General features: G+C 40.7%; 1 protein-coding gene across 4 annotated transcripts in view; it reads right to left on the reverse strand.

Annotated features, from left to right (window-relative positions):
• Positions 1–1,221: 1,221 nt before the first annotated feature.
• CHL1 (cell adhesion molecule L1 like) overlaps positions 1,222–25,778 on the reverse strand; it is a 55,235-nt gene continuing 30,678 nt past the window's right edge. For 3 of the 4 annotated variants that reach the window (XM_086619135.1, XM_086619133.1, XM_086619134.1), the window contains 14 exons: positions 24,529–24,694; positions 23,236–23,360; positions 20,329–20,430; positions 19,921–20,118; positions 18,997–19,067; positions 16,247–16,469; positions 14,456–14,571; positions 14,110–14,314; positions 13,756–13,878; positions 12,296–12,475; positions 5,028–5,189; positions 4,228–4,359; positions 3,302–3,374; positions 1,222–1,438 (listed from right to left, as the gene is read on the reverse strand). In XM_086619135.1, the coding sequence (XP_086475261.1) occupies positions 1,222–1,438; positions 3,302–3,374; positions 4,228–4,359; positions 5,028–5,189; positions 12,296–12,475; positions 13,756–13,878; positions 14,110–14,314; positions 14,456–14,571; positions 16,247–16,469; positions 18,997–19,067; positions 19,921–20,118; positions 20,329–20,430; positions 23,236–23,360; positions 24,529–24,694 (2,093 nt within the window). The remainder of the gene's footprint in view (positions 1,439–3,301; positions 3,375–4,227; positions 4,360–5,027; positions 5,190–12,295; positions 12,476–13,755; positions 13,879–14,109; positions 14,315–14,455; positions 14,572–16,246; positions 16,470–18,996; positions 19,068–19,920; positions 20,119–20,328; positions 20,431–23,235; positions 23,361–24,528; positions 24,695–25,778) is intronic. The other variant, XM_086619136.1, reaches the window with a different exon arrangement.

Genomic DNA, 25,778 nt, shown 5'->3' on the forward strand with positions numbered 1-25,778 from the left:
AAACAAAATATAAAAGAAACTATACCATAGTGTTTTCTCTTTGCTTTTGCTTGTGTTTATTTAACAAGGAATAGCTTGAAAATAAATGATCTCTTGAGAGTCAGGTAGGTCTATTTTCTGTGACACTAGAAAGATGTGAGGTTTATATGACTGGTATACACACAACTCCTTCTGAAAACTAGTTGCTGGTCCAAACTCATATTGAGAAGCAATTCTACTCATTCCTACACAGCTATACAGACTCATGCTAGCAACATGTCTCATTTCAAAATAAAACAAGGCTGATTTTTACTTGTGTCAATATTAATATCATATGTACAACGTCTGCATGAGATGCTAGCGCACAAATATACAGATATGAGACAGACAACAAGCGTCTTGCTTAGAAATGCAGCTTGCAGAGACTCGGGAAAACAAATTAAAATATTTTCTAGTGATGGTGGATGGGAACCCTGTTTTGCCTTGCCACAGGAAAGTTACTGCAGCTTAACTTATTTAAGGAAATAGTGCCAGCTACTGGGCAGAAAAAGATTCATCCACAAGGCCAGAGCTTTGTCTTTTAAGAGCAATTTTTCTGTGGATAAAGTTGCATCTCTAAGTACCGGTAATTGCAGTCAGCTGTAACCACTAAAATAATTCTACAGTATCATAAGCAAAGGAGTTTATTTCTTTATGAAAAATTATCCAATAAATAGAATATATTTCTCCAGTATTTTCAATTACCCTTTTTCTCAGTAGGATGTGTCGCATCACTTTGCAGAGTAACCTGTTGGCTTTGTTTGATTTTCTTGTTGTGTTAGAACCTCTACAATGCCGAGGCCATGGCACATGAGGGAAGACTACACATAAATGTGTGTACAAAGTGACAACAGCCATACAAGAGAAAAAAATGCCACACAGAGAAATATATTCCAAACCTAAGAAACACACGGAGCAGCAGTTCACTATATAGATGTAACACTGAGAAATTCTCTTTTGGTGAAGACTGAGTAAGACATTTTGTATAGTAAAGAATTGTTTGTTTTGTTTTAATTAGAAGAAAACACCTAGAAATTAGGATGGAAAATCAGCTTTTAGTGGCAGTGACTTGGTTTGATATTACCTGGATGTCAGGTTCCTGACTGGCTCAACTGGCAACCTGCTTCCAATCTCACGTGGTAACTGTGGACGACTAATCAAGATAAATATCACAATTAAACATGAATCATTCTTGCTCGTATTTTAGGCGTGGAGAGGAAAAGTTGCCGTAGAACTCCCAGTGCTTTCCACTGATCCTTTTTCCTTAGATCCAGAATAAGCTCCAATAAATGAACCATCTTCATTGAACATCCCATGCTCCCCTTCTCCATAATCTACCAGACTATCAGCACTTTCGGTGGCTTTAATGTCCCCGTTAATTGACTGGAGGCTGCCTTTCAGCGGCTTTTCATCGCTGTCACTACAAAACAAAGAAATTGCCTTTCCAAAAATCTAGCTTTTCATCACGAGCACGGAAACTGCTCTTTTATTGTGAAAGAAAGCAGCAGGAGGGAAGAGCGAGGGAAACGTTTCTATGTGGGTGGTACATTGAGAATGATCTGACCCCGTGAGTCCTCCTTGGTGCAGTGCACCTCAACCAGGTCATCTACACCGACCCCAACTCCCCACATATATGATTTTGTGATTATTGCAACAACAGAATTGGTTAAAAAGGCAAACATGAATGCAAACTGCACGTGTTTTGTTTTTTTCCTTTTTTGCCTCGGAGAGACAGAAGAATGGACAGAAAGTGAAGGGGAAAGAAAAGGAAATGCTGGGAAGGATCTGAGGGATCCATTCCAGTGATCAGTGCTGGTGTCAAGTCCCCAGCACCTTATAGAAAGAGACATTTCCACTTTACAAAACCATGGGCAATATTCAAGGCCTATGTCCTTATTTTTCTCTTGAGGTGGGTGGGTGAACTGCCATTAAGTCTTGGGATGAGGCATAAGCTGTAGGTTACATCTCACACCTTTGTGAGCATTTGTTTGGTTTTAGATGAGTAACAAAGGTGGCTTTTTTCCCTTTTTTCATTTGTTCTGCTGTAACTGATGGAGTTTCTCTCTGCTACAGAGGAGGAACAGGGAAATATGGAAGCAGATCACAGTGTCTGTATCTGCTCAAACGCAGTCTATGTTCAATGGCAATTTCAGGAAAAATGACAGACCCACCACCAAAATTCAGGAAAAAAGGGAAATTCCACTGGCCATTCCTCCTAACGGTACTGCAGAAGAACCACCAAAGCAGCCCGACTTCTCCTGACTGAACAGGACATTTGGGGGGGATTGGGAACATAGATGAAAAGACTACCAAAAAAATCTCAAATTAGGCCTCTGAACTAGGTACATAATTACTCAATCGAGGTCCTTGCTAATGCCAATTCAGTGTCAAAGCTTTGGTAATGTCATCTGAGGAAGGACAGAGAAACGCACCTCAACTTTACCTCTTCGGCGTAGAATCAATAAAGTGTATAATCAATAAAGTAAAAACACCTGCTACTTTTCTGCACATGACATTTCAATTTATAAAAAAGACAAGTTTGAAGTTTAAGGGGAAAGGAGGGGGTCAAAGTTATTAACCTCAGGACTTTCTTACCTTTCTAAATATTTGTCCCATTAGAAAGCATTAAAAATTAAATAAAGATGAAATTATGCAGAAAAAAAACCTAATCCAGTACAAATAATGTAGTATATATAAGTGGGATTTCAACAGAAATTATGTATTTTTCTTCATACCATGGTTACATTATATTGTAAGCTTTAGTTATTTTAAAGCAGCCAAAGTGATTCTTTCAGTTCTCCTACAGAAACTTCTGTAGTGAGTGCTGTTGGTTTTTTTGCCATCTCTTACTGCATTTCAAACTTTTGTTATCTTCCACAAAATGAACATTCTCCATGTTACATAATTTGGGCCTGACTGGGTTTCAGAAACCCATCAAAGACATAAAAGTCTTTCTATTGACTTCAATGGACATTACAGTGGGAACCCAAATTATCATATATATTTACATTATTCATACAATGCTATTTAAAAAAGAAAATCAAAAAACAAGTGAAAAATAACCACTGATACATTAACATTTACTTATATCCCAACTTGGATGGATTTAAGTATACTGGATATACCTTTATATTCCTACTATTATCCACTCCGGTGAGGTTTGCTTTGAAAATGAAAAATAGCATTAATTGCATGCTATAAAAATGTCCTAAATAATGATGACATCTGGAAACAAACAAAACCTCAACAAACACAAACGCTTGTTAAAGCAGGTCCTATTTACCTATATTCCCCAAAGATTTCATCTTTTATTGATTGAGCTTCAGGATCTGGATGCAAATCTTCTTTTTCTTTCACTGTACAAATAAAATAAAGCACAGATCTGTATGCCAGGTTCCGCCGTGGACTTTTCTTTTTGCAGGTGCAATGGGAAAACTGCCTGTCAGCACCTACAGCCTAGTCTGGAGGGCTGCAGCTCACACTGAGTGTCTGGCTGGAGACAACCAGCATGCTTCCATCAAGGGTTTGGGGCCATTCCCTAATTTTTAAGTAAGTAACAAGTGTTTACTGAATCATAGAACGGTTTGGGTTGGAAGGGACCTTTAAAGGTCATCTAATCCAACCTCCCTGCAATGAGCAGGGACATCTTCAACTAGATCAGGTTGCTCAGAGCTCCATCCAACCTGACTTTGAATGTTTCCAAGGATGGGGCACCTACCACCTCTCTGGGCAACCAGATTTATGCTTAAATATTTGTACTTAAATCTTTACTCATTGCTTTGAAAATTACAGAATTACTGTTAGCAAAATATTCTATTGTTAAGCAGTTTGGCTGCCCACAGAAGTCCTGTCAGTTGATACATCAAGTGGCAGATATCAGGTGGAAAGTGAGCAGGTGGCCCTGCCAACGGAGGCTCAGAGGTGCAGCTGGTGAAGGACTTTGACTCTACAGCTGGATTAAATACCAGAAGATTCAACGAGCACTATCAAAGGCCTTGGCAAGATCTCTGACCAGTGGACAGCACCATCTCACCCAGGGAGCACAGCTTCACTTACATTCATTAGAATCCATTCTGCAGATATTTATCAAAAGATACAAATCCTAATTGGATGTTTCTGCTTGCGGCTTTGCAGCCTCCAGAGACAGGAGTCTGAAAGATGCTTATTATTGACATGTGAACATAGTGAAAGGACAATAAATCCATTTACCTGAATATTTTCCTCCTTTATTTCTTCTGACAAAGCAAATAGTTAGCAGCAGTAGGGTGAGCAAAGCGATGGCACACATCAGTCCAATAAACCACCCCTGGGTGGAAATTCCATCGTAAATGCCAGCATAGGCTTTGTGAAACAGAAGGGGAGTGAAAAAAAAAAAAAAATTAATCAGAGGAAAAGGGCATCACCCTACTATAACAAGAACACGTAACATTTTCTTCGCTGAATCTTAATTGAATCAGACTATCGCTACTTGTTGTGTTCAACTTAAAGAAATGCAAGACAGAAATACATCCCAGAGCGTGACGATTTTAGACTTAAGGGGAATGTGCAGCCTACAAGGCACAATACAGACGTTTTGGAAAGGTAATTCCGAGCGAGTAGTTGACTCAAAGGATTAAAGCCAAATAGGAAAGCCGAACAGAGAATTGTTAAGCCTCTCATGCAAAAGCAGTTTTGCGAAAGAAACAGAGTTAAAAGTGCACCTGACACATGCAAACCACTGGACTGGCACACTGAAAATGGATTATGGCACAGCACTACCCTTTCAAAATCGCATAGGAGGGAGAACTGTTTCGTAAAGGTTTGTAATTGTTCCAGGCTATTGTGTGTCAAGTAAAGCATGAGGCTCGGCGTTTACGCTCCCATGGGATTCAGCTGCCAGGGTCAACTTAAAAATCGCAGAAGGAAACTCTGATGTTGGTACACTTCCACTGCACGACAGAAGACGTAACCTCAACATACAGTTACATTCAAAATAAATCTTTATCACCTTGAAGGTTTTCGTGTCTCACCTCTCCCCCTTGTCTCAATTACATCTTCAAAAATGCTATTGTTATCAACCCAATTCTTAGTCACTAGGCGAACTGTATACTCAGTTCCAGGCTCAAGCACCTCAACGGGGTGAAACTTTTGGGTGGGCTTTACTGCTTCTGAAATCTTGCCGATCCCTTTACCTACGGAATGCACATATTCAAGTCATATTAATTAATTGTAGTCATTGAACAAAAGGCCCGTGAAATGCACAGTCACAAAGAACGTAAATAACACAGAAATACGACACGCAAGGGCTTCTTAACGTTCGTCATCAGGTGATCTGATTTGCAAAAGCAGGCAGCAAACGAAAAAACATTCCCCCTATTTGACTTTTAATATTCCATCAGATAAAATAAACAGCAGACTGAAGTAATCCTGATGTTTATGAAGGGGTTTGTACATTTCCCAGGATGAAAGTTAATATTGATGGGGGATTATGGATCTGCTTTAACTAATGCGTGCTTAAAAAATTACAACTTGGAAACGGGCTTGCTTTGTATAGATAATCTGGGGTTTGATGCTTCTCCCATTGAACTCAACTCAGCGGGGAAGCACAGGCAGCTTGTTATCTGGAAATGGATTCTTATGCGTCTCATGGAAAAATATTAACACTGGGATTTGTACTCATTTCTCTCCTGACACTGATTTTCCATGTCCTTTTAAATTCCACAATGCCTGCACAAAGCATTGTTTTAGATATAGCCAAAGTTTGCTTTCAAATAGATATTTAGGCATTTAACTGTTCCTGATGAGTTTAATATTGGGTTAAGAGGCAGAAGGGAAATTCCAGTAGCCCAAATTTAGAGCCCATTTACTTGCAAAACACCTACTGTAATTTCTGTCTGCATTAAGATTGCAGGGTATTAAATACGCTTTTTTAAAAGAGTATTTGTGGATAACAGAAAAAAAAAAAAAAGACATCTACAGATGTTGGCAACCACTGCCTGAACATGCAAAGCCTGTTCATACAAGCAAATTTAGAACTGTGGGTGGGCACAGGGGATCTCTTTAGTCAATCAGTGGGTACAGCACGGGGGTGTGCCCACCCTTGATGGCAGGAGAGAGATCTGGGGGGGCTGCACTCAACAAATAGAACTCTCCAATTGTGTTCAGTTGCCTAATTTGCCTGCTTTATCCAAAGTCGTCTAAACGAAAGATTGAGCACACAGTATAATTTGAAAACTACTTGACCAATTAGCACTGACAGTAAAACAATGCTCGTTAATACTTAGTAAACAAGAAAAGCAGGAAGCTTTCAGAGATTAAGGCTTAGTTGACAGCTGAAGGGAAAAAAAAAAAAGATTAAGATGAATCCAAGCACAATCAAAGCAGCAGTTCAAGATTAAGTTTTCCACGGCAGCTATACATGTATTACAATAAGCAGTTAAATTACCAGACCATTGGGACCCAGAGAGAACACATACAGCTGAAATACTGCTGATACTGAAGCACAGCTTATTAGCATAAATTAATCCATCTATCGGTAATTTTTGCTAAATGAAGTATGTGAAACTGGGCTATAATTTTTAATCAAACTGCAAATTAAGCAACAAGATACCACAGGTATATTTTAATTACATGTTCTAAAATCAAGACATCAGAAAAACGTATTCAATGGAAACACTATCCATAAACTAACAAGAATGAACGTGAACCTTAAATCCCTCATGCATTAAATACCACGTAACACGGATGCACGACATCATAACCACATGGTCCAACTCGCACACAGCCCAGGTCTCCTTAGGAAGCATTTCTCCTGACCTCCTGGTGAGCAAAACACTTAACCCTGAGCTCAGCGGTACGGTTGGGTGTGCGTGATCTTAAACCAACTTAACCAGTCCATATCTACCCCCTATTTATTGCCAGCCTCTTCTTTTTGAACAGTCAGCTCCTTGCAGAAGCAGAAAAGGAGAACTGATATGGCTAAAAAAAAAAAAAATCCCTTTTTTCTGTGCAGGGCTGGGATACCTGTAAGGGAATGGGGCTTTGAGCCCAACCTGACCCGGGACTGGGGATTTACCATTAGCACTCCAGGCTGTTTAACATCACCTATCCCAAAACACTAAAGAAAATGTTTTTTCTTTAAAACTCTGTGCAGGTGTCCAGTGACGGGTGATTATGAGGTTTCTTTCCATGCGATTTCTTTCTGGTCTGTGTTACACACTCAATATAGCACCTACAGAGGAGAAAGCATTGCTAATTGGGGCAAGTTTGGTGGTTGGAATAGAAAAAGCAGTGTAGCATCCTGAAAAATAAAAGCAAAGATAAACAGATAAGGAAAAGCTCAACATACTGAAAGGTCAGTGAGCTGCAGAAATTAGCTCCAGAAAATTGAAAGCAGTTGGGTTAGCTTTTTAATCTACAATAAGGGAGAAGAAGCATTAGTAATAAAGGCATATCACCAGCACTTCTCATCTTCCCCCACTATTTATCAGCCATACCATGGGACTTGCATGAACATTAAACACTGAACTGCAATTTTACAATATTCCTACCGGGCTTCGAGATTTATGAGAACAACAGAACACACATTTTTTATAGAAGCTTACGGTATAAAGGGAAAAACAATATAAACTGCCCCCAAAGACTTACAAGAGTGCTAGTTCTCCAAAAGTTAGCACATCTGTTATAAAATACACTTATATAAAAAAGCTGGCAGCCTAATAGCTAAATACTAATTGTGGGCAACATCTTAATTTATAACCATACCTGTCTAAATACATCTGCTTGCAATAAATGGAAAGTTGAACTTTCAGTAGTTTTCCCCTACTGCCTGGCTATTAAAAGTGTATAAATATGCATCACAAGTATCCATCTTCTGGATAAATCTTTTAGTGCAGGAGGCAATTCATGCTAAACAGGGAATATTTTAAGCTATAGAGATGAGTAAACCTGTTGTATCTAAAGTCTATTGGGAAGAATTCATAGGTGAGTTAGTGATCATCTATCTGTACTGATTGTCATTTGTAGGAGAAATCTGAGCTCGGATGAGAAGATAGGTTACAGCTTGCTCATCTCTTGCTGTTCTCTTTAGATCTCTGTGTTGGCTACACTGGGGTGGGCTGATACAAGAGGAAAAAAATAACAAAAAAAAATAGCAAAGACAAACAGTTAATCACAAAGCTGCTTCACGTACTCCATGACTGATATATTCATAGAATAATGGTTTGGGTTTGAAGGGACCTCAAAGATCATCCAGTTCCAACCCCTCTGCCGTGGGCAGGGACACCTTCCACCAGAGCAGGTTGTGCCAAACCTCATCCAACCTGGCCTTGAACACTTCCAGGGATGGGGCAGCCACAACTTCTCTGGGCAACCTGTGCCAGTGCCCCACCACCCTCAGAGTGAAAAATTTCTTCCTTATATCTAATCTAAACATACTCTCTTTCAGTTTAAAGCCATTGCCCCTTGTCCTATCACTATATACCCTTGTAAAAAGTCCCTCTCCAGCACATTGTATTTAACACGTCTGTTTTTCTTTCTCAGAATGATAGGGCTTTGAAACAGTGACATTCCACGTGTTCCTTTCCCCAGTCCAGCCTGCGTGCAGCACCTGGGCAGGCAGGACGGGTCGTTGCTTATCATCAGCGACAGGTTTGATGGGCTACAGGTCCCTCAGCTGAAAAAGAGGCAGCAGAGTGGAGTGGCATAAATGACAGAAAAAGAAACTTTTCACCAAGATTTCATCAGATTCTCTTGCTCGTGAGAAAATAGGGCGTATTTTAGGGGTTTGCTGGTTAACAATCCCAGTGGCTACACCTGGCTAAGGCAGTTGTATTTTTCCCTTTTCCCTGTGCCAGTGGCAAAAGAGAACTAGAACCATGTGTTTTGTTACAAATGGTTACTCTCCCCATCTTATGGTGTGTCATGAAGGTTAGTACCCTCCAGATAAGATTTTCAAAAAGCTTGTGGGAGTTATGTGCCAATTGCCACTGAAATATAACAAAACTGGTGAACTTTTCTACGGCTTCTCTGAAATCTAAAACCACAGTTGTAAGGCTTTCTCTGGACAAATTTTTCATTAAGGTTTGAATTTCTGGACACACAGTAAACATTCTCAACATGTAATATGTGTTTAGTAATCCTCAAGAAACACTGGCAACTCTAGATGAAAAGAAGCTTTGTGTTATAGAAGGACTGCTATATTAAATTAATTCTTTTCACTTACATAAGAGCATTATTTTGTGTTATGCTTCTGAGGGCTAATGATCATTGGGAAATCAACATTTTCAAGGGGAATATTAATTAGTTTGTAGGTCATTTAAGAAATACTGCCTGAGAATGAAAAGTCAGAGATAAAACTCATTTTCTAAAGACAGCACACCTTCTTCTGTGGAATGAAACCAAGATAAAGCCATAAAAATTAAACTACTATTTATTTTGCAGTACAATGCAAATATCCTTTCACCCAGATTCTTCACGATTGTCCACAGCATATTATCAACAACAGATAAAGACCTTTGGTCGTATATCAGCATTTCATATCTGAGCTATTTTGGCTAAGTTTAAGACCTTTCATAAGAAAGAGGCCTTTTATTTCATTGACTTTGTATTAGCTGCCAACGCCAGTGATGCTGGGTCATGCAACAAGGATGCTATAAATGAAAGCTTTTATATTGCCTATTTCTATTTCTCACTAATTCCAGTGGGCCTGCATTTAAACTTAGAGACAAATATTAAAAAGAGTGGTTTTCCTCTGCTAAGTAATTATATGGAAACAGTCCCTTCCAACAGAGGCAGCACTGCAGAGCCAAGGGTTGACCGCTGCCACTGCTGGACATGCAGAATGGGGCACTGCTCCACTGGAGAACAAAGAAATAGAGATGTGAGTGTGAGACAGTCTTTACCTATCAGTATCCACCCACTGACCATTTGGCAAAGTGTTGCTAACTCAAAGGAATGTGTTACTCCTGACAAAAAAAAGAATCTGAGGATTCCATCTTTCCAGAGGAAGATGCTGCCGTTGCAGAGAAAGGGTATGATCTACTCATTTATCTATACAGGGAGTTACATTTATTTAATTGAGAGAAACTTTTTTTACTAAATTCAGTCATTCGTGCCATTACAAAATCATCATCATCAGGAGATGGGTTGCACATAAACTACAGACTGGCAAAACTATAATTTGAAGCACAACAATTTTCCCTACACGAAATTTGTTTAGTGGCGATACATACGTACCCACATATGCACATATTAAAAAAAAAAGAGATTTGAGATTTCTTTCTGATTCTGGACTATAGTAGCAGGGATAACTGCAAATAAATGAAAGCAATAGCAGTGATGCAGATCAAGTATATCAATGACAAAATGTGAAAGAATCCACAGCTTCCACCTCAACATCACTTTCCTGGCAGAATGTTTCACGAAATTCTGAAATACTCATGGCTCAGCCTGCAAAGGCTGTATTACAGCAGTGGAAGCTATTCAAAGTCTTAAAATGAACAATGAGGGCTTTATGGTTATACTACTAAAACTGGAATATAGTGGATATAGAATCACTGAATCAAAACCCAAAGAAACTCAGAGTGCTCTACTCGGAGTTTCATTTCAGAGGGCACCACATTTTATATCTGTCATTTATGTAGGTCATTTTAAATTATAAACTTTGACTTTCGAAATCACTCCCTTTCTTCAAAAAGAGCGATTGTTTTAATTTTGAGCAATCGTCTTGCTTCCCATACCACAGCTTAAAACCCCAAGAAGGTCACTGAAAAGAGTGCTTTTTTTTTTTTTTTTCAGCATATCACATTTAGTTGAAAAATGACCAAACAATTTAGCCAGCAAATATGACACAAAACTCTAATGGCATCTCAGTGATAGATGCAGTGTCCTAATTTAGGGTGGCTTGAAAACCAGTGGGCAGCATACATTAATCGCAGAACTGGACCCTCCTTGCAGTTTTTACTAATTACACTGCTCTATTCTACAAGCATTTCATCAGAATCAGTTGTTGTCACTGCCAAAGCAAAGTCTTAGCAAAGAAGAGAATGAGAACAAAATGAATGGCAACATTATCATCCTTTTAAGCATATCAGGCAGGGATGCATTTCATAAAACCTGACAAGGTTATTCAAGAAGTTATGGACTGTCTAGTGGCCAAAACACATTATTCTGGCTGCCCAATGAAGGCCAGAAAAGGTAACTAATGAGGGGAAATTGCATCTTTTTAGTTCGGGGAAAAAAACAACAATCTTTTACTTTCCTTAATGAAGAATAAATTTTAATCCATGCTGATGGATTAATAGTTACTACCACGTGAGAACCTGTATACTAGAGTGGGTCTGGAGGCTACAAGACAGTTGAGAAGGAGTTTCACTACTTGAGAAAACAGATGGTAGTTCATGACTGGATCCTGAACTGGCACACGAGAAGTTTAAAATACTTTTTATTTGTTTTACCAGTAACTGAAGAGATTCTGCAACTTGGAAGTCCAATAGGACGTTGTGCGACAGGGACCGTTTTTTAATTTTATAGCACCATTGTTCCAGACTGTTATCATTGCTAAAAATGATGAAGCCAGGACTCTTTTGCTTATCACATTCTCTTTCTCCTTCCCTGTGGTAAGTGCACAGCAATGGTTTCTGATTAATAGCAAGGACTTGCTCCTCGGTATTGTAGAGTTTTCAGACTTGCTGAGCACAGTACATTTTATTTCATTTCAGCTGACTGTGAAAGATGAGCTATCATATTGTGCTTGCGATTTCCCTTTAAATCACTGAACATCAGTGGTTTAGGACCGGGTGTAAGTGGCACACAAATGCTCACTGCCAGTCTCCGATAAAATAGTAATAAAATAATGGATCAAATGCACTGCAGTCAACTTCATGTTCATCTGGATTTTCCATGTCAAATACCTGCCTCTAAAGTTGCTGGGAGTCCCCCATCTTCCTGCCAGGGCAGAATTTGTTTTTATAGTATTACTGAGAACAGATTATCTAAGTCTTCAATTTTCTGTTCGTGACTAGATGCAATTCACTTATTCTAGTCAGGCTCAAAGAGTTGATCGGTGGGAATAGAAACGCAGTGCTGTACAGCAAAATGAAACAGATAAGCTGTAAAAAATACTTTTCTGAAGAGCTGCATGGTTACATTGAGAAGTTCATTGATTCTTCTCATGGAAAGAAACCCAAATTTATTTCCTCTAATTACAAAGGAAATGTCAAGCCTGGAATATTATCAATAGATTTTTCCATTATTGTTAGAGCTTCTCCACATAAAAACATATTGCCTATTAACTTACTCCCTTGAGCCATCGTTAGTCCTTCTTCTGTGACCGGCTTCCCACAGCCTTTGACTGTACAAGCCTTTACATAGAATTTGTACTTGGTACTGGAGCTGAGACCGGACAGCCTCCAGCCGAGCGTGGAGCGGTTGGCGACGCTGACGTCGTTCAGGGGCCCGATTTCATGCGTCTCGTTGACTGAAAGGGAAAAGGCAGTCGAGTCAGATCCGGCAGAGAAAGGCTACGGACACAAAACGTGTCGTGAAGGCTCCTGCCAGCGAGGCACTCCGCAGTAAGCGGGAAGGATGGAGTCTGAATGAGCACACATCCCCTTCCTGCCAAGTACTCAAATGGGATTTATCTCGTCCGTGTCAATCTCCCAACTACTCCGTGAGCTATTACTGGTCTTAAAAAAGCTCTCTGATTCTAGATATGCATATACTGAGTGGGAGGCAGAAATTACTGTCTCCTACATCATTAAATATATATGAATTGCTTCTTGCTTTGCTTCCAAACATCTGCAAACTTTTGCAAGCAAGTTAACGGATGGCTGTTCTGCTTTGCTCTGCTCTGCCTTGGCACAGTTGGCTGCTGAAGGAGGGGTTGCCACTGCCTAAATAGATCCACCCTCTGTCCATAGTCATCAGAAACGAAGGGAATATCCAGTCTTCAGCCTCGGCTTGCAAAGGCAACTGGGCAGATCTGTTATCAGCAGAGATAAGTGAAAAGTACAGGGGTTTTGTTTGTAAACAGGACACATCTAATCCTGTTCCATCCTCGAAGAACACATAAAATGCCCTGAATTGTCACCACACCTCACAGGTGGTGTTGTGGCAGACTGGGGCCAATACCAGATCCTGCCTGAGGTTATCTGCTCAAGGCCTGTGTCCCAGCTACTCAGTTCTTCATAGGCTTGAAAGAAAATTTTCTGTACCCCTGGTATTTAGTTTTTTCTCAACATGGCTACTCAATAACATGACTTAGGTGATAGTTGTCCGAATTTCTGCAGAGACATTGCACAAGGAGGAGGTGCTTACTAACGTAATGTGAACATCTGAATAAATGTGACCAAAGTGCTCTCATTACAGATTATTTTGTGTCAAATGAGCTTCACATCAGTAAAAAGCACCTGCAGTTTATGGCTCTACTACATTAAGTATCATTTGCAAATATGAAATTATTGAATTAGTCTATAAATGCAGACTAGGGCATGGCAGCAATGTGAGCTTACATCGGAAAAGTGCATGGAAAACTTCTTGCTCTGGAAGATGACTTTGGCCTGCCCTCTAGCAGGCTGTGCGTGCATCGCAGCTCCAAACACGCTGTTCTGATGCTATGGCTGTTACAGGGATCTCAGAAACAGCCCTTCTCATCAGCCTCTGTTTTAAATATCTGTGCACACATAAATCTTTTTTTTTTTTTTTTTTTTTTGACTAATAATGCTAAAATACTAAAATTCAAGTAAAAGAAGCACATACTTATCTGGTACTGCAAAATGTAGCCAGTAAGGTGGCCGTTTGCTTTCTTGGGAAGACCCCACGACAGAGTGACAGAGTCTTTGTCGAAGTTCAGGATCCTTAGAAAACGTGGCTGTTCAGGGACTGGAAGATACAGGGATTAGCTTACAGAGAAAACTGAACAGGTCTGTCTCTACACATATTTGTTAAATGAGGATATACTTCAGCTCAACACCTACAGTTCTGCTTTCAGGTGATGGGTTTTTATGAATATTGGAGATTTTACAATCACTTCAATTTATGAAATCAACTTTCCTTGTTACATGGATGATTTCTATTTATGTCCCTCCATCCCATATTCTCATTTTGTCCTACCTCCTTCCGGAGTTTCAAACACAACAGGGGAGCTTTCCGGGCCATCTCCTTTGGCGTTGTAAGCCAAAACAGTTAAGCGGAATTCACTGAAGGGTTCTAGACCAGGAATCATCCCATAGTTTCTGTCTCCTACAAACGTTAGGAAGTGTTTCTCTGGGTGATGCCTTTTTCCATCCAGCATGCTTTTCGTTTTCCACCAACTGACCTGCATTGAGATTGGTATTTCTGTAACAAATTATGTTGCACAGAGCTGAACACTATATGATTTCTCTCATCTCCTTGACCTAGGGTTCATTTAGTAGTTTATTCAACCATATATACAAATATTCAAAGAGAAATTTGTAACCTTATAGCCTCTTAAATGTCCACGAACTCTGTCCCTTGGTATCCCAAACCAGAAGACTTTGACCAGAGTGCTGTTCACAACGTCCACTGATATGCCAGAAGGAGCAGCATCTGGAACTGTAAAAAACAAAAGTGCTGCATATCAGAGACACTCACAAGAGCTCAGTTCCACACCGTTCACAGCTACAGGGCATGGCTTTCCAGCTCAAGCTGTGGCAGTTCCTGCAGTCTTACTGCAGGCAAGAAAAAAGCCATTCCACCTTCATGCAGTGGGTGAAATGGGCCAATAAATGTTATTTTGCCGTATCAGGGCTTTCTGCTGAGGGCTGGAATACAGGTGCACTGGGACATATGAATTTCTACACCAGTATTTACGATTTCCTGTTTCAAGTAATGCTTACAGCAGTGAGAAGAATAAAAAAATGATTAACAGAGCACTCAAGAAGGTAATCATAAAGTGGGTTTTTTTTATAATCAATTTCATTTTACAACTAAGCTCATTAAACAGTAGGATTTTAATCACTACACAACACAGAGAGCTATTATAGCACCTGAAAAAAAGAGGCCTTGATCCATTCACAACTGAATTGCAAGGAAGATTTTCCACTGACAGACATAAAATTAGATCCATCACAGACACACGAAGAAAATAAACATGCTGTGGGGTTTCTTTCTCTCTGTTCTCACTATTCACCACCTCTTCTGCCATATGCTCTAGAGGGGAGAGAAGATGGACCACCAAACCCTCCTGTTGCCCACCTTCAGGTGTGCAGTGGGCATTCTCCTGTCTGAACAGTGCCAAGACCATTCCCAGCATTGAAACCTTATACTGGTGAAACACCAGGAAGACTCAGCAAGTTGTGTACATCAAACTGGTTCATTCAGGGTTGATAACGCAGATCTCGGTGCACTCCAGAGAGCTCGCCTTAGGATTCGTTTCCCTCTATAAAGCCAGTAACGTTTTTTACCTCTGTGGTTATCACAGTCACTTTACTGATTGCTTCATATCACCTACCATGGATCATGATATTCCATAACGGCTTCTGTGAGAAGCTGCAGCAAGTGGAGAGGTGGCAGCTCTAACCTCTATTAATGTTATTGGGGAGTGACTGCTGCGGGATGCAATGGGTTAAATCAAGGACATGGCTGTCTGGTCATTTTAATAACTAGCAAAACACATCCTTGTCTTAGTGGGCTAACCCACCACAGACTTTCCAAAGGGGAGGGGGCTGTGCCAGCCGTGAGCCACAGAAACTCACGGGACAGACACCCAGGCTGGAGCAGAGGACTTGTTCTTCAAGAACTCAATGAACAAGGAAACACTCAGCATATATGGGAATGTGGAATCATCTGTAAACTCACTTACAACACCCAGCACCTGTGTGTTTGTACGGAATTGCCAGAGAACTGAACCTCTGACCGTGTTAAACTGTTGAATGGGGCCCCAGACAAGCTAAAGACTTTTTTCCCACCAAGTACAACACGACGACTGCTGCACTTCATAGACTTCTTACGGACTGTGGCCTTCAAACAAGTCTCCAAATTAAGCCAGCAACTGAGATTAATGAAAGCACAAGTGACCTTTCCAAAAAACCCCTCCCACTCCAGCAAGCTGGCATCCACAGTGCCCAGCATCAGTTGTATCTGCGTCTCACGTAGCCCATCACGCCGAGCGTTGGCATTTAAGCACTTTTGGCCACGGGTTGCCTAATCCATCACTCCATATCCCATCGTTTTGCATCCCAAGGATTCCCGCTCAGAATATTTTTACATGAACATCTCTGCTACTTACCGTCCTCTCCTGAATATCCGATGGTAACGTTTGGTTCAGGACCCGATCCTAAATTATTTACCGCTTGGACTTTGATCTCGTAAGGCACGAAGGTGGGAGTGTTTCGCAGGGTCAGGGAATGCTTCTTCACCATCTCCTCGTTCCAGTCCGCCTCGACTCCCCGCTGCCGCCAGCTCACTTTGTACTCCAGCCCCGGCCCGTTCCTCTCCACGGGTTTCAATGGCTGTGGAAGAAGTTAAAAGAGATCTTGTCTGCCTTTGTTGCAGTAATCATGAAACAGCAGCTGAAAGGAGGGGGGAGTAATTTTGGAGAGTGTGTCACAACATTGGGAGAGAAAAGGGGGGGGGGAAGGAAAGCTTTAACTTTTCGCTGTCGTGTTAATTTTAAGACAACTGGAAGAGAAATACCATGACTTCAAGAGAAAGGTGGGGGAAAGGCAGAGAAACAGTTGGATTAAAAAGAGATTCATTGCTAGCAGACATATTTCTGCATGCTATATACATCAGTTTTTGTTTTGCCACAGGTTTTTCTTTTCCTGTGTGATGTAAAACCGCATGCCTTTTAGCACAACTAAAATGCATATTTTGGCATAAGGCTGTGTGTGCCAGTTAGTACAGCTAAAATCTGCGTTTTTATCTTAGAATTTTATGTAGCACAGCAAGTTGGGTCATTAAAATTTAGATTTGTTCTAAATACGCACCAAATGCTTGAAACTACGCCTGGACATTTAATGTGCAACTGCTGTGCTACTCTTTTTTACCGATCAGCTGAAGAATTCATCACAGCATGGTTCCCATCTAATTAGCATTAATTTATAAAATATTAGAAGATGCACAGCAATGGCTTGTCATGAGACATTCTCCAGTTGAGTTTATTTCTCTGAAAATGTACTTCTTTAATTAATAAGATTAACCAGTCACCTGCACTACCAAAAATGATGAAGGTTATTTCAGTTCGGTGGAACAGCTGTGGCTGTTTCCCACCACATACCTTACTTTTAATAATATTTTAATTACATACTGTACATATTAAATATACAATAACTGATATGTATTCAAGCTGCATACAGAGGTCTGAAACGAAATGGCATCGACTTGCAAGTGCCAGCAGAAAGTGATGCCCCATTGATAGTCCTCATGCATGGGGGGACCTAGGTCTGGGGGATCTGCAAAAATTCCCATTTCTCTGCTCTAAGGGTGTGAGGACCTTTGGGTTGACTGTGGTGAAGGAGCCAGTAGACTGGGCAGCTTTCTAACAGGCACCACTGGGAGAATCACCTCCATGGCCAAGATCCTGGGGAATGGGATTTGCAAGAAGAAGTAAAAACTTCCTACTAAAAAATAACTTCTTGTTTAGAGTTAAATTGCAGCATTGCTTGACTCTTATTTTGATCTCCCTTAATGCTGCAATCCTTGGCTGAAAAGCTAGTCACTAATGCTCATCTGGTCTCTTCTTCAAAAGTAGGCAGATTAACACCTTTTTGCAGCCTTTGTCTGCCAGAAATAGCATGTTCGGTGCCGAGCATTTCCTCCAAAAAGCACACACGAAACACCATAAATAAATGAATATCCTGTTTACGACATTTAAATGATTCAACAAGATTTAACAAAGCCTGTCCATCCCATTCCCTCTGTTCAGTCTCAGTTTTCACTTCTGCTTTTGCCCCGTCTGCGCAGTGGATTACGGGCTTCCCGGCGAGGAGGAACGCTCATCCTCTCTCCAACGAAGCGTCCAGTCTCCAACAGCGTTTCCCAGTCATGCTGGTTACTACCAGTCTGCATTTCTTCTGAGAGGCAGGTTTGTCTTCTCTGACCCTGGGCTATGTCGTACAGCCAAAATCCCCATTCAAATCCAAGTCAATAGATATAGAGGGCCATCTCCTTTCGGCGTAATTATAGCCCAAACCACGAATTCACGCTGGGGAAATATTTATTGTTCTTTGCTGCGAGCAGCAGATTGAGAAGTAAATCTCCTGTAAATTGTCTTTAATTCCAGCCACAAAAAAACATGCTTCCCTCCACAGTTGTTGAAATTTGTGTTAAATGAAGGAATATATATCTCTCTAAACTGCTGGCATAGAAGCTGTAAGCTTAAAAGCCAGGGAATTTAAAGACTGGAAACCATCCTCAAGACTTCTACACAATTCCTTTGACACACATGCTTAGGAGCTTTATCTAGACTCGTTTATTCTTGATGTAAAAATTCAAATTCACGTTCTCTCGGCCAAGTGATTTTTTTTTTTTAAACCTCCAGGCTGGAAGGGCAGAAGCTACTTGTAATAAACCAGCCCCTTCCTGGGCCTGGCTGCTTCTCCTGCAGAGCAGGGTAAGACCAAATTATTTTAAGCACTTTCTTGTATGCAAGACGCACAGAAGAAGAGCATGCTCTGGGGAATTCTCACTGTGATTTACAGGACTTTCATGTTTCTTAATAATCTGCAAAGTTAGACGTAAAAATCGTCTTTTGAAACAAAAATGAAACTAAGGGAGGAAATCCAAAACACATTTAAGTCAAAACCAACTTCACCTTTGACTTCAGGAGCATCAAGGATCCTACCTATGGAATGTGCCAGTATTCCCTAAAAAACTGGGGTAGGGGAAGGGGAGATAAAGCAAGGGATCTGTTCTTTCTTTTTCCATATAATTCTATTAAAACAACATTCTGATGAATTCCATGCTGCTTTACAAAGCACTGCTTGAAGGCAGAACCTGTTTCCGATACCGCAGCCCTGACGGACACGCGTGCCTTACCTCCCATTTCATCACCATTTCGTTTGGTTCAGAAGCTTCAACTCGGATGTTTTCTGGGTTCTTGTCTGGAGCTGGAACCACACAGGTGATAAGGTTAGTTTGCATATCCTGGAGTTTATTTGCATTTATTATTTAAGTGAAAAAAAAAAAAAAAAAAGATGCAAAAAACTTTTCTGATTTCTGTATTACTGAAAGACACCTAAACAAAAAACGTTCATGAGATTAATTACTTGGATCAGCAAAGCTGCTGTGACCGAAACACATTGTTCATGCAGTTTTGATTCCTAAGTGCCCTTGTTGGTTGGAGCCACCAGCTAACACGAAACTGTGACTTTTGGATTTCAAAGCACCAGATGTAGGGGGATTATGAGAAAGAGATTTTTCTCCCTGTGGGGATCGTAAACAGAAGGTATATCATTAGTGGGACGCACACAGCTGAAAAGCTGAAGGAGGACCTGAAATGGAAGCAAAGGGGGGAAAAAAAGACAGAAAAATGTCGGTGAATGCAAATGCTGCGCTGAACAGTTGGCCTCTAAAATGACTTTCAGGGACAAAACATTTTCTGTCACAGTGAGAAACGCACCAGGAATGGAGATTTTTGACAAGCTTAGCGCTGCTGAAAGGCTCCTCATAAACCTCAAAGATCCTTTTCAGCAACTGCTTGTCCATAAAGGGCTGCAATGGGCTTTAAAGGTGTAAAATCAAGAAGAGCTCAGGAAAGCTGTAGGCTACCGGTACCCTGGTAGGAAACAGCAGAACAGACCCCTCACTGCTGCTGAGCAGTGAAAGCAGCACAAGCGACCTGTGACTTCTTTACACCCCTCTACACCCACCTTACACCTACCCATTGCACGGGAGGGCAACGTTATTCCCAGCAAAACACAAAAACTGTGACTATTCAGAGAACTAGATGGCAGTGTTTACCAGCCGGAGGCGTTGCGTAGCGCAGCGATGGTTTGCTAGGCTGGCTCCTTCCCACGGCATTCACGGACACGACACGGAATTGGTAATTCATGTACGGGGCCAGTGACAAAAGGGCTGTGGTGTCATTCCCCGGGGCTCGGGTCAGCTCCTGCCACCTCCCCGGCTCCCACCGGTTCTCTTCGAACTCTATGATTGACTCTGGGGAGGAAAAGAAATGAAAGGAAAGAAAAAAGGCAGAGCCTGTGTAAACGGCTTATAAAGAGCAAGGATGGAAATGAACTTACAACAAATTAACTGTCATAGTAAAACCAATTAAGTATGGCTGTGAGCACAGTTTGTTTCTTCTAACAGCCATGACGTGCCATAACACTAAACAGTGCAAGATGATGATGTTAAAATCCTTCGTACCATTAACAGGGCTGTTATGACTGGCCCCAGCTTTCCAGGATAGTCGAACACTTCGGTTTTGATTTTCTGAGAGTCGAAGATCTTCTGGCGGATCAGGAACATCTGAGAAAAAAGGAAGAAATGTCAGGAGCACGGCGAGACATTTCTGTTTGTCTTGGCATTTTCCAAAGGACTGGAGAGCAAGTCCAGCAAGGAAGGTGATAAAACATCTTTTGATTTCAAAATGGACAAAACTAGAGAGTTGCTTCTAAAGATCCTTTTTTATTACAGAAAACCAAGCTGAACCTCCTCGTCCTGCCTTCTCCCTTATAAATGCAATATCCCTTCTTGAGTTCATTTCCATCTACTCTCATCACTTTGCTCGCAGCAACAGATTTTTCTTTTCAAATCAACACTGAGATCTATTTAATCATTAATAGATATTGACACTGCTCTTAGCAGAAAGGTACATCAGCATCACTTGGATTTACTCTGGTGCAAACCAGAGTGGTAGAAGGTGACTCAGCTCCGACAGTTATCGGACTTGGCCTTTTAGAGTATGAGTGAAAGGATAACATTTATTATCCCAGCCATGGGGATCTATATTAAAAGGAAACAAGAAAATTCATTACCTGCCAGCTCAACTAATGCTGTCCAGAGACCATATTGGAGTCAGAGCTGGTGGTGGTTGGTGTGATAAGGGCACTATGCCTCCCAGGGACAAGTGTGGGACTATACAAGTCCTGAGCACAAGACCACCCTGCTGCTGTCAGATCTCCCTTTTCAGGGATGCGGTTCCTGCCTCAACCAGGGCTGAGCTGGGTCCTTGAAAAATTGCAAGCCAGCACCACTGAAATGGGCTACTTCGCCCTCCAGCCCGGGCAGACAGCAAATGGGGCACATGTCTGCAACACCACCCCGATTCTCAAGAGCACCAGGGGCAGAAGAAATGACCTGTGGCATGGGTCGTTTGTCAAATTGCCAGTAATTGAATGAATGCTTTCAAATTTAGTGGATTCAGACTGACAGATGTTTATCTTCCTTAGGGCTTGCTTTGGCAATTTGCAGTCTGATTGCACCGGATTAGTTTGGTAACTGAGACATATAGGGCCGGATAGGAAAGAGTAATTTCTCACTGCAGGGGGTGATGGTAACCCCTCATCCTTCCAAACTCGCACATACACACTCCTCCTCCTTAAATATAGGGCTGGTGTTTCAAAATCTAAAAAATGTGCAGACTAAGGAAACGAGATTGCACAATTTCAGGTCTTTGACCTGCTCTTGCCCCGATGTCCCAACTACGTTTTTGGCTGACAATGTTGTTTCTTACAGGAAAAACAGCTGCCTCGACCACCGACACTGTCTCTCTCATTGTAAAAGAAATTCATTGTCTTTGTACTGAGTTTTAATAATAACAATACTGAGTTTTCTTGTTTATCTCAGGGTACATCAAAAAAGCTAAAAAGGTTGTATTTGGGTTGGGTTTTTTGTTTTAGTTTTCTTGGCATTTCTTTCCTCTATTTCTGTTGTACTTGGGAAAAATCAGGAAAGCACAGTTTAACCTACAGGCATTCTGCTGTTCTATTCTTGGAGCATATCTGGTGTTAAAATTCACTATATTAATTTGAAGATAGCAATGGCGCATCTTAAAGATACTCATCCCTTTATCTGTTCATTAATCATAGAACAAATATTTAGGAGCATTCTAACCAAATATTTCTTTTGCACTTAGTTGCCCATATTCTGAGGTCTCCATCTGTGCCATATTTAGTTCTTCAGTCATCTCACAAGTCTTTCATTGCAAAAGAAGCCTGAATTTTTCATTTGGAAAATAATAGATACTGTTAATCCACCAAGATCTTTCTTATACACAATAAACAAGGGGAAAAGAGCACAAGTCTGCTTTTCCTCTTCTGCAAATCACCTTTTTAAAAGGGAATAAAGTGCTTCATGAAATTTTCATAAGTAATGTAACAAATAGTCTACAAACATTTTGAATTATACAGCACTAAAGCACACAGTTCCATAAATAAGGTGCATAGCATTTTCTTAATTTACTATTTACTGAAAAATACCATTCATCTAAAGTGTGAAAACTTTTTGAAGGTCATATTGTCTTAGTCCACGTTGCAATCACTGCTAGAAATAAAAAAAAAAGTAAAATGAAGCAAAAATTAATGAAATTAAAACGATGCAAAATTGTATGCAAAATAGCATCTTAGCTATTGGCCGATGTCCTTAGGTACTTGTGCAAAGGACGGCACATTGCTACACAAGTTCCTCCTCTTAATTTCAAGTGGTCCTTCAGGAAGGAGGCAGGCTGTAAGGATGCTCACCCAGGGTCAAGCTTCAGACTCAGTAGGTCGAGGCTTTTCTCTGCTGTGAACTTGCTGTTTGCCACTGGACGATAATTTATGCTCAGGTTCACAGAGATAATTAATTCTTTTAGGTGCTTAACTTTCAGTGATCTTCAGAGGACTTGGGCATCTCAATACTGGCCTTATGTCCTTCTTCTTCAAAACATAGGCTGAGTGGTAATACGTGTGCAAATCTCTAGTAAAGTGGGGTGAAGGGTTGACCAAGGACTCCAAAGCAGAAGCAAAGTCGCTCTTAATACGCTATTGCACCTTCCAGTCTGGGCAAGTTCCTACTGTGGGCAACTCCTGAACTGAGAAGAGCTGCCTTGTCTTAGGTATAACAAAGAGCTGATTAAATATAAATGAAATGTTTGCATCAGCATCTCCATTCCAGGAGACACAAAGATAACACAACTGAGATTAACAAGTGAGAGGTACATTGCACCTCTGTGAAATTGGGTTTTTGAGGTTCTTTAACCAAACTGGGCAGAAGATGCAAATAAGCCAAAGTGCTGCAATGGCACTATGTGCTGCACGGAGCTGTTTGCACACCGGGAAAATATCCTCTTACCAAGAACAACTAATTGTGACTCAGCTGTGACGCTGTCCAGAGAAGTGCTGGCCACGCACGTGTACACTCCCTGATCCTCCAGAGTCACACTTGATATGAACAGTGTATCTCTGTCCAGAATTATCCTACGGGGCAAAAAAAGAAAGTAAGTACAAATAAGGAAGAGAAAAATCTGTAAGACAAGCACATGACAGACGGACACTGCTGTTCTCTGAAAAACTGTTCCTAAAAAGACTCAGTAACGGGAGATTTTGAATAGCATAATTGCACGTTAGGCCAGTTATTTTAAAATGTAATTGTAGTTGCATTATACATCATACTGCAGACACTGTTATTTGTATTTTGTAGTAATTTAGCCTCCATGGCTGGAAGCTGGCATGTCTCTCTTGGTCTGAAAAGAGTCACATTGACATGCGTCAACCGAGCGTCTGGAACATAGGATTTTGGCACATCGTTAATGAGGCAAATACATGGATCTTTATGTCCGAATTTTGGAAAGGGTTGAGTAAAACTGAGCAATCCCAGCCCACTTGTGTAATGTCCAAGGCACCAGGGGAAGCTGGCATGAACCCAGGCACATGGGCTCTGTTGCAGACATGGCATTTGCTTGGCGCTATCTCCCCACACTACGTGGCCTCAGCAGGATCTTCAGCCTCTCCAGCACTGCAGTATTTAGGAAACCATCCCTCTGCTGTGGTAATTAATAAAGACATCTGATTGCCCACTGTGGGACCCTTCATATGGAATAAAGGCTGAGCTCCATCCCCTTAAGGTCAATGGAAATACAAGAGAAGCGCAAAATTCAGCTGCACTTCCAAGCCCTGAACTCATATGTAGCAAAAACTCATCACTTTTAAGGTGTACGATTTAAGGCAGAATCCCAGAAATCTGATTTACATTCATTTCATCATTAGAAGGACTTGCTTTGGCCAAACAGGTGTAAAACACAGGAAAACAACAGTTCCACTGAAGTGGAGAAACAAAACCCCAGTTGACTGCACTGGGGCTAGAGTAGTATTTTGGGGCTGAACCAACATTTTGCAATATTCTGCTGTGACGGTGAGAGAGTTAATAAAAACCAACATCATTTGCTTATGGCTCAAAACTCATATAGATGCATTTACATTTTTATGTACATAAAATGCAGATCTATTCACGCGTCACATGAAGAGTTCTTGCAGACATAAATTTGCATTTCAAGCTATTAAGTCTCATGTTTATTGAAACTCATGTTCCAGTACCATACAGTATTATTTGGCTGAGATCAAGAAAACTCGTTTCTTCCCTGCTTACCTGCCATCTTCCGTGCTGTTGACTGGCAGCTCATCTCCATCTTTCCTCCAGGATAATTTAAAACTGTGTTTCAAGTGTGAATCATACTCAGACTGACATTTCAATAAAATCGAATGTGATTTCAACACTCGGGGGTTCTTCGGAGTAACAACAAGTTTTGTAGCATCTGATGGATCACAGGAAAACACTTTGATTAGGAGAGAGAGACTACTGTATCAAATTTTCACCAAGCACTTCATATATAAACATCAACCTTAGGAGCAATGATCATGTCTTTTTTATTATACATAAAAACATTTCAAGTGAAGGATGGTTGTTTTTTAAATAGAGATTTCCTAGGATTTAACTTTCTATCTCAAAAACTTCTTTTTCAGTTTACTCCAAACCAAAGAGCTCCAGGAGGAAAAAAAAAAAAAACAACACAAAAAATGTTGCAGGTGAAAATCCTTGTTAGCAGACTGTCATGAAATGGATGATAAAATAAGCTTGAATATGATTTTTATGTCCAATTGCCATTTGAAATAGGCTTTGGCAATGATCCAACAAAAATTACAAGCTTATTAAAGTCAAGTGAGAAAAAATTATTGCAATCAAGTTTGTTCTTTTAATTGACTCTGATCTGAATGCAGAAACAGATGAATAAGTAAGAAGAAAGCACTTGGCTGAATTTCTTTTCACAATGAATTGTTGCTCTGTGAGAATTTCATTGTACTTTTCATGTTTATTATCACTGTAAAATTTACAAAGCAAAGGGAGCAGGTAGAAAAAGAATACAAACGAGTGGGTCTTTTTCCTCAAGTTTCTCACAGCAAACCTGCATCTGAGAGTCCTTTTGAGAACTTTGCTAATTGACTATTTAAGGATTTTTTTATTGGCAAGCCCTAAATGCTAAGTAAACTTGTATCCAGAAGCTGTGCACTGCCATCGTCCTGCCAGGGGAAAACCCTGCCAACCAACCAAATAAATCCCTTAAAACAGAATAAGAGCACAAGGTATGTATCTGAAATTTATAAGTAAAAGCATTTCAGTAATTTATTTTTAAAGCCATAATTTATTTTTTTTTCTCTATTTACAAATATTTGCCAAGTGGATAATCAGGCACAAGGCCAATGCAAAGCCCTTAAACTGCCTTCAGCTCTGGAGTCCCCAACACAAGGACATGGATCTGTTGGAGCGGGTCCAGAGGAGGACCACGAAGATGATCCGAGGGCTGGAGCACCTCTGCTATGAAGACAGGCTGAGAGAGTTGG

The sequence above is a fragment of the Tauraco erythrolophus genome, chromosome 12 (assembly GCF_009769465.1).
Source record: "Tauraco erythrolophus isolate bTauEry1 chromosome 12, bTauEry1.pri, whole genome shotgun sequence".
Classification (NCBI taxonomy): domain Eukaryota; kingdom Metazoa; phylum Chordata; class Aves; order Musophagiformes; family Musophagidae; genus Tauraco; species Tauraco erythrolophus.